General features: G+C 34.7%; 1 protein-coding gene across 1 annotated transcript in view; it reads left to right on the top strand.

The window, feature by feature from the left end:
• Positions 1–9,718, top strand: part of LOC108681126 (neuromedin-K receptor) — a gene marked incomplete in the record, with an annotated part of 28,520 nt that extends 18,802 nt beyond the window's left edge. Inside the window, 2 exon segments of the mRNA XM_018170118.2 lie at positions 4,947–5,048; positions 9,709–9,718. Of these exon segments, the coding sequence (XP_018025607.1) occupies positions 4,947–5,048; positions 9,709–9,718 (112 nt within the window).
• Positions 9,719–10,391: the final 673 nt, after the last annotated feature.

Below are 10,391 nucleotides of genomic sequence, written 5' to 3' on the forward strand. Positions count from 1 at the left end.
GGTTCTTGTCCGCGTGACACATGTGCTGTATAAGCTCTGTCTCTTATACACATCTAGATGTGTATAAGAGACAAGCTGAAGAGAGGCAATGCACCAGCTTAACAGAGACAATGCACCAGCTGAACAGAGGCAATGCACCAGCTGAACAGACGCAATACACCAGCTGAACAGAGGCAATATTCCAGCTGAAGAGAGGCAATGCACCAGCTGAACAGACGCAATACACCAGCTGAACAGAGGCAATGCACCAGCTGAACAGAGGCAATGCACCCGCTGAACAGAGGCAATGCGCCAGCTGAACAGAGGCAATGCACCAGCTGAAAAGATGGTGACAAAATGACCCATAGTAAAAATTCAGTTAAAATAATGGCGATTGCAAATCTAAACTTTGACAGTTATTGAAGGCGACTGTTCATCATCCACGTATTTAAAAACAAATTTGAAACAAAATTTCTAAAAAGTCTTTTGATTAAACAGTGATTTGAATCAAAATCATTTGATTATGTAGCGATGGTTTTTGATGTTATTTTAGATTAGTTGGATAGAAGAAATTTAGAACATCTGGCATTATTATATAATATTGCACATATAATGTACATTCAAAACTTACAATTACATAAGTAAATAAAAATTACACAAAATAATTATAATCTAAACGTTAACAAGAAAATTTCACTGCATCTATCTTATTCTCTCTATTATTGTATGTCCTTTTATGATAATGAATAGGCGTCGTCATTTGGTGCATTAAATCGTGATTTTAATTGTATGTGCGAAGCTAAAAAATGGGCAACTTTCTAGATTTTACTTGGCATTTCATAAACAATTGGCTCATCCTCTATTTACTTTACCGTAGAGGCACTAATGCTTCTGATAGCAATAAGCACACGATTTCAGATATCTAAAAAATACTTCTTATACTCCGATGACTGTATAATGTACAGTAAATCAGTTCCTTTTTAATAAAAATACCGGGAAAAAACATTTTTTTTAGAATAGAAATTATATTTCTTCTTTTTTTTTCATCGTTGAATTAAAATTTTAAATCGAACTTGTTGTGTTAGCTCATATTTTTATGCAATTGGTACCGTTTGAGCCGTTAACACATATATTAAACATTGATAGTAATACAAAAGTTAAGTCATTTCATGTTAGAAACTCTTGAGCATTTATATGCTCACTTCTGCGTAGCTTCGGGACATTCTCTAGATACCGTCCAAGAGTAATCTGCTCTTTGAGGCACTCCATTTACCCTGGTACCGCTTTCCCATCTCAGCCATCTTCAGATGAAAGCGTTCATGTTCGCCACAGAAATAGGGTCTACGTCTTCACAATTTTTAGGAAAGGAATCCAGATGACTTGGAAAGGAATACGATGACTGTGTAGAAAATGTATCTCTAACTACATCTTGGAAAGGAAAGGAATACGATGACTTCGTAGAAAATGTATATCTTACGACATATTGCATCCCAGTGCCTGATATACGAGTCCTACAAACTCTCAACAATTTCCAGACAATTTTAAGCTGTACTTCAACAAAAAATTCCCCACAACAGATTTAAAACTATCCCTGCATGGCAGGTTTCTCATCTTATTCAAAAGTGTTGTCAAACTGAGTGTCAACAATTAACTATCTATCTATATATATGTACAAATACACCTAACTTTATTTTCTCTAAGGTAAACTTTGGAAGTTTGAAAATCAAATATTCAAATGAAGATCCATTTGGATCGAAGGCTTTATATTTCTTGAGGCCGAGTTTTTTTATGTAGAGATGACAGAGAATTTTACTGCACCGGACGAGCGATACATGAATAAAATTCTTGACTCCAGGTTCTGAGGACGTCTCTTTGGCCATCCGCGTTTGATGTACTGATCCGCCCTCGCTCGACTGTTCCACTTGCAGAGAAAGGAGCAGAACTTTGTTCACAAAGGAGCAGAACTTTGTATAACAGAGCTGCAATTCTTGAAGAAGTGCCACGACTTTTAAGCCGCCCCAACCACTGAAATTCTTTATAATTGATCTGGACCAAGACTAGTTTCATATTGTCATATGTAAACTCCAGCCTTGGAAAAGTATTAAAAGTAGAGCCTTGAAACTTTTATCCGAGGTGCATATTAAAAGTCATCATTACTTGTTAGCAATCTGAATATCCATCCATCAATTCAGCCACATTTTGAATAATTGGACATTGTACTGATTGTGTCCTCTTCTTTGTAAAGACATAATCCAAACTACACACAAAAATGGGAATAACTCAGTAACATGATTAGTTGGTTCTCTCTCAATCATGGGTTTCTAAAAATGCTTTGGTTTACCTTATGCATGTAAGAAAGAACTCTGCATTAAAAGAATTATGACTAATCCGAGGAGCCCAGGGTTGTTTTCGACCTCCCAACGTACAATCGAAGTGCAAATGACAAGCTTTTATAATCACCTGTATGATAGAACTTATCTCTGTCGTACAAATGTCACGTTACCACAACTTTAATAGAATGAATCCAGATTATTGACACACTTCCTTGGCATGCCTGATTAAAATTGACGAAGTAATATCGTCATATTTCATTATGGCATCTAAAACTAAGGATCAAACAGCTCAATTTTGTGAAGAACATTCGAAATAATACCACTATATATTTCATTGTTACATCTAAAACAAAAAGGTCAAAAAGTTCAATTATGTGAATAATATACAAAATAATAAAGAATCTTATTACAATGAAGAGGTCAGCACATTCAGTGAAATACCATGAACTTAATCGACATGACCTTAAACGATAACTTGAAAATTAGTGTTAAATTTAATTTTTCACCATCAAACTTGTGTTCAGTTCCCTCTGTCTTGCCCTAAGTTCACCTCAGTAACAAATACACGAAGTTCGTTTAGGGACATCAACACAGAGCGATGCTGCAAGCACCACCTTTGACGGCAACCAAGCTCCGCCCACCAGCGACACCAATGAAAGAAACTGAACTTGCCAAGGCTCGAACCCACGATTAACTCTTCTTATCTCGGTTCCGGCTAAAACTGTTCATACATTGACGCTAACCACTGCGCTATAAAGAATTGTCAATAATCTAATTCGTATTTTTCCGTTACTTAGTTACATTTTCCCCGTTGTACAGAGCAATGTGTAATTATTTTCTGTGTGTAATGAACGCAATGTGTAATTATTTTCTGTGTGTAATGAACGCCTCCCACTTATGATAGAACGGTTAGCTTTTTATCTTAATTGTACTATTATATAGCATATTCAAATAGGGATTAACACTTTTAATCAAAATTAAACCATCACTCATGTTGTCATATATCTTTGAATGTGAACATAATCCAGTCAAAATTAATTGTCTTTATGCTGAAGCGATTAAAAATTTGCAGGATCTTTTTGATTACGAAAAAATGAAGAATTTACCGACACGCCAGGGGCCATACTTTCAAAACTGGCTAAGTGAACGTAAGTACTTACGCTCTATTTTCTTGTCTATGATTGGTGGATTTTGCTCGAAAGACCGTCAATGATTGGCTGATGAACTTACGATCTCTTAACTTTTTTTTTCAAAGTATGGGCCCTGCAGGTTATCATGACGAAAAAAAGCTAGAATAATAACATGTTCAATCATAATAATCCAAAAATTTGCAACGATTATATTATTTCATGGAAAGATTCAGACGCAAGTTTTGCCTGGAGTCATAAAATTCAACCACTATACGGAGTCTGCGGCTGACATTCAATTACCTCATTTATTTCAACGCACAAGTGGTTTAGATAGACGATATTTTCTCCTGGAGTTGATTATAACCACTCGATGCCCACAATAACCGAGCAAGAATTCAGTATATTATTATTGTGCACATATTATTATATTAGTGTAGTTAGGCAGAAGTTCTTCAGTTAGACAGGTTTGATCATTATATACACATATATGAAATATATATAAGAGCAGAGAATTTTTTTTATTGACGATTTTCTTATTAGTTTTTTCAACATATCGAACACTATTTTTCGTTTGCACAGGTAAACCGAAAATCAAAGTACCGATGGACATTTTTATAAATAAAGATGTTTCGAATGTTTCAATCATTCATTATCAAGTAAAAAAGCGCATTGAGTTACGAAATTTGGACCGACATAAGTACAAAATCATGTAAATAGGATACTACTCAAAAAACAGAATTGTTAGAAATAATGCCTAGTCACGAAAATATTAAGATGAACAAAAATAAAAACACCAAAAATCATTCCGAAAATTGTGAAAATGTAGGTACCTAATGTACTATAATGTCATTACTGCGCCGTTTAATGTCGTTACTGTTCCGCTTAATGTCTCTGGTCTTTAATGGAACCTGCCTAAAGGAACAAACAACCTATACTAATATGTAATATATATGTACATTATAGTACGAACGCGTGGCAGCACAATATATTAACCATTAAAATATTGCAAAAATAAGCGAAACGTCAAGTAAATTATACATGTCTCCATTGAATGCGTGTCGATGATAAACTGAATCATCAGCTTAAAAACCTGAGGAATACAAGGAAAGTCAATAGAGAAAGTCGAAATAGTATCTATTGATTGTGCTTGCAATTTTCAAATTTTTGAACTGATGATGGAAGTGTCCTTAATATTTTCAAGCTTTAATATGATATGAAGATATGGTTGAATTGATTTCACTAATAACGATGAAACTAATGATATAAGCAAACTTTGAAATGAAATATAAGCAAACTTTGCTAATGTATTTTTAAAATATATTAATATTCATAAATTTCAACATTCTATTTAACCCAAAGTCAAATGGTTCAATATGTAAAAATTACATTCTTAATAACTTTTTGTCCAACTGCCTTTTGTAGGAGTTATAACAAAATTAATAACCATAAGCAAGCACATAATTTTCAGAAGTTTCCCATCAAATTGAATGTTTCATGTGTGCAGTGACTGGCCATTTGGTTCGGCGTACTGCGTCTTCAGCAACACCGTCGCTAACATCACCATCGCCGCGTCGGTCTTCACTCTTATGGCGATATCATTCGACAGGTATATCAATTGTATAATTATAATCAGTGCTATTATTATTCATTGTGCGCTTAAATTCATTGTGTGCTTAAATGATAGCTTAGACTGAAACCAATCGTTTCCCCATTAAGGTCACTGCTCTCAGAAAATTTCATATATTCGATTTTTCAGACAAAAGGATACACTTTTAACTGATCTCAGTTGACGTCTATAACCTATATGTATACTTTATTGAAATGTCACCCTGTCACTCATGTCACCCTGTCACTCATGTCACCCTGTCACTCTTGTCACCCTGTCGCTCATGTCACCCTGTCACTCACATCACCACCAACTCGCAGCAGCTATGAACAAAACAATAACATATGCATATAAAATATGTAAAAATTGGTAAGTCAACAACATCGGCAAACAAATGAAATATCTAACAGGCTCCACTTCACTGCCCAGTTGGAAAATATCATGGTTGAATTATGACCTAGAAAAACCGTAACCAAATTAAGCTTCAAAGAAGTGTAAGAGGGCGAGTTTTCAGTCTCACCTCTCATTTAATATTTAAGTAAATGAAATGAGGTTAGGTTCGGTATGTGATACGAGCGTTATTGAGAGACAGCGTGAAGATTTATAAAGTATTATTTTATGATTATATACGGCTTGCAGTTTATGGAAACATAGGCTTATGTCTGAGCTTGAACACTACTGTCATCGACTCACTATCGTTCTCTACTACCGACTCTAGTTGACTTTACTATCATTTTAACACGGATAGGAGTAGGAGCTTACGCACGAGTGTTCTCGCCCAATACTACAGTTACTATAGTTAAGTACAGTGTTTTATAACAGACTAGACGAAGCTATGCAGGTACATATGTTCAGTCTTGAAATGCCTAGCACCTTATACGGGCCTTGCAATAAGTCCAGCAGCTATCTCAAACAATCGTCAGTTATTGAAAGATCGATTTCAGAAGGCCGGATCCCTTGTGAATCAAGTCACGAAAAGTACAAAAATCGGCAACAGGCCATGGGCCTATTTCTTCAGTGCCGAAATTATTAAATTCTATATCTTATGAATAGCTGACGTCACAAATTAAGGGCGTGAGTCGCTACCGATTAAGTAGGAAGAGGATATAGATGAGGGAGATTACATGGACATATCCTAATAAAGGAAATTATCTTCCAACATAGAACTTAATAATGAGGAAACTTCCAAGGTCGAATGACATTAACAATCGTCACCTGACACCTTTAAAATAACAAAAAGATCAAAAGTCTTCGATTTTTTCTTATAAAATCAGGAAAGCATTTTATTCTGATCCCATGCTTCAAATTGCATCTCATGCTCTGAGCATAATGTTATAAAAGTCGTAAAAATAATTGATTATAATAGAAGGATAAAGGTCCTTCAGTTCAATAGTACGGAAACCACAAAATGGGCATTTTAAACAAACAAGTCCCCCTCCAGCGCAATTTTAAAGAAATCAAAACTGTGAATATTGAAAAACGCCTTATGGTTTATTTAACTCTACGTTCTACATAAAATTATTGAATCTATACACAATCAACACAGTAGATCGTTATGGTATCACTTCACTTCACATTGCAGTTGAAGGGCAATATCATGTCTCGAAGTCGGCAGCTGCCACGCATGAGCGACTCTTTGTGTATTTGAATGGCCAGAGCAGTCGGTGTTCTGGGCCGAGGTCAAATAAACTATTCATATTGGGGAGCACCGGTATTCCGGGCACTGATAGTCGCATAAAAACGCTAAAGTTATCACTGTTAAGAATGGCAGGATTAAAGCGCTAAAGTTTTTGCTATTGGCAATTGCAGGATTAAAACGCTGAAGTTGTTGCTGTTGGCTATTGCAGGATTAAAACGCTAAAGTTATTGCTGTTGGCAGTTACAGGATTAAAACAGTATAGCTATTACTGTTAAGAATGGCTGGATTAAAACGCTAAAATTATTGCTGTTGGCAATTGCAGGATTAAAACGCTTAAGTTATTGCTGTTGGCAGTTACAGGATTAAAACAGTATAGCTATTACTGTTAAGAATGGCTGGATTAAAACGCTAAAGTTATTGCTGTTGGCAATTGCAGGAGCAAAACGCTAAAGTTATTGCTGTTGATATTTGCAGGATTAAAACGCTAAATTTTTCTCTGTTGACAATTGCAGGATTGAAACTTTTAAGTTCTTAAGTTATCATTGCGTAAAATTGAAGGATTATAATTCTAACGTTTTCGCTGCAAAAATAGTAGGGTTAAAACGCTATACTGTATTTATCAAAGTTACAAATTGCAGCTGTTTGACCCATTATGAGAAAAATTACTTATTTTTCGTAGTTGAAGTACATAGTAGCCGCTGTTATGATTTGGGATGCAGATGGTTGGTGCTGCAACAAACCATAATACATCAGTAGATTATTAAAAAATGTATAAACTCGTCGCGCATTTTCCATCATTTATGAACAGGACTATTCCAAAATTTGGTATGCTATAGAACAAACATAATCGTTACTATTAAGACGTACGACAATGTTCCGTCTGGGATACTTCAGCTGCAAGAAGATTTATTTTGTAAAATCTCCATTTTGCGGCTTTCAACGAATGTTGCCACCAGCAAAGGCCCTAAAATGTGTTCAAAACAGAACATTCTCGTGTTTCACACAGGTCAGGTGGGTTGATATATTTATGTCAACCTCATTTTAGTGTGGGTCACCAGAAATTAATTAGTCTGGATTAAGAAAGAGAATTATTTTAAAGCATCGGGCATTTGGGACGAGCAAGCTGACCGTCTTGACTAGCCTCCCTGACATCTTGCCAGTCCAGCAGCTGGAGCGGCCGCGGCATATCGTCGGCTGGGGGCGAAAAAGCGGCCAATTTATCGCACAGCGATAAAAATAGTTTACATTAGAAAATTAAAACTGAATAATTTGAATTTTCGCAAATATAAATTGCCATGTAGAGCAACGGGTAGCGCAGTTCTTTCAGTTCAATATTACGGAAACCGGAAGATGGGCATTTAAACTTCAAGGTTTATTAGTATATATACTATACTAATAAACCTTGAAAATCAAAGGTGGTGACCATATAATTGAGATAAATTTGAAATCCTCTGTAAAATTAACTTAAACTAAAATTTTAACATTGAAACTAAGGAGAAGAAACTTGTTCCTGAAATTGAATCGAAGCTCATATGCTTCTCTCTCGCAAGAATGAATCCTTAAACATAACTTAACGTTAAATTCTAAAATTGAAACTTCAATTTCCGTCCTGTTTTCGTAAAATGGAAATATAACTGAATCAAATAATAAAAAAAATTCTAAACTTCCTCGAATATAAATTCGCGCCTGAATTTGAAAAGAATTTTATACAGGATCTGTATTATAAATGCCGAGAGAGGTTCCACAAAATCATCAGGTTATGTTCAAATTATCGTAGAAGGTTTAAACTTCAATTCAATCCGTTTATATTACTTACTAAAAGGATTCAGTGTAAAAATTCTAATTTACCTTATTTTTCGTTCGAAATTTGGCATAAAACGTTGATTTGCTTCAGACAAACACTGATCAGTTTTAAACTGCCGAATCCAAAATTAATTGAATGAAGAAGGGGCTCCAGAAATGAACATTTAGTCAATCCAGTCAAATGCGATGCGCATTTAGTCAATCCAGTAGCTTGGGTTCGGGCCTGGTTATTTATTCGTGTAGAAAAATAGCACAGAAAATTTATAGCAGACGCTGCAGATTACTGATCGTGATTACCGGATACTGCAAGGAAAGTAATATACATTATAGACCACGTCGCTCACACGGCTATAAAATTTATAATATTTAGTAATTAAATTAAAGGTTTTATGGAAAACAACCGACATAACATTTCATTGCCAGGTGTAGTTGTCACTATTTGCAAGAAGTGCATTTAAGGAAATTACCGGAAAAACGGTGATATAGGGATAGAAAGTTGGACAGAGAGTTTAAAATAATAGTATTTTGTTTTAATGCTCTGGAAACGAAGAAATAACCTTAAGCTTAGGTTGAAATAAGTGAAACTCTCTAGAAAGGAAATAAAGCTAAGCTTCATTTGAGAAAAATCTTGATGAATTGATTTAACTGAAAATCCTTGAAAAATGCCAAGCTATTATATTGATAAGTTTTGGATTTGAATTTATCACTTGAATTTCATTGAAATTTTGAGGCATAACCTATATCCGACATCCGACAGATGCACAAATGAGTTTGAAAGCGAAAACAGAAACTTAATAAAACATATACAAAACGGCAGGCATGCTAACCAAAATTCAAAGATGCAAGGTAATAATTATTAGGGTTTACTTATTCGATGACACATTGAATAATTGTTGCTTTGTAGACGATCCGGTGAATTAAAAACTTGTCCTCAGGGCTGCTCACTAATAGGTTTACATAACTCAAAACTTTTTACAACTTGTAGATTTGAAATACGAAATTACGGATCGTAACCAGGGGTGTATAATGACCCTGAACTTAGACTCCAGATGCTTTTCAGACAGGCTCTAGAACCCCTTGACTTTGAAAACCCACTTATAAATTATTTATTAAAAGTTAGTGGAGCGGATCAAATTAAGAAAACCTGGTCCATTCACTAATTCACGGTGAAGAATACTGAATTACTCATAGCTGTTAATACGAGATTTTCCTCGGCAGGTTTTCTTAGACGAGTAAGTGGTGATTTTTTTATATTGTACCATGAAAATGAAAATAGAATTAAAAATAATACAATTTTCTATTTTCATTTTAAATTGATAATAAAATATTTTCTTACGGAGCGCATAATGCTTTTACAGAAACTTAGCTGAGCTAAGATGTAATTTTAATTCCTTGCTTGTGTGAAAAAAACACAACTTTTTGCTCAGTTCTTAATTAAAGAGTGGGAACTGAGCTGAATAAAGGCTAATTTAAGTTTAAGTAGTCCGCATCTTGAGACCATCTAAATAAATTCTATGTAAACACTGAGTTAAAACTTTTATTTAGTTGCTCCCAAGAGACGGCATGCGAACGACACTCCTCTACACGAAAATTATTTTATTCCTAATAATTAAACATTTATTATAAACTCGTTGTGTAACATTGAATGCTTTATGGTAAAATTACAGAAAAATTAGCAGATTATTCTTGCCATGACCGACCTAAATGACTTTCCGCAAATGAGGTTCAAACATGAGACGATATATTTTTTGGTACATTTTGCTTTTTTTACGCTACAAAATTTGTGAATTGTATTTTTTTTCTGTGACTATATACAAAGTGATTCATTATAGTAGGGAAATCGGAGATCACTAAATTTTGTCATTGAGCGTGATCTCTTCATCATCCTTTTGAAAATTCGT

Source organism: Hyalella azteca, unplaced genomic scaffold (assembly GCF_000764305.2).
Source record: "Hyalella azteca isolate HAZT.00-mixed unplaced genomic scaffold, Hazt_2.0.2 contig491, whole genome shotgun sequence".
Lineage (NCBI taxonomy): Eukaryota > Metazoa > Arthropoda > Malacostraca > Amphipoda > Hyalellidae > Hyalella > Hyalella azteca.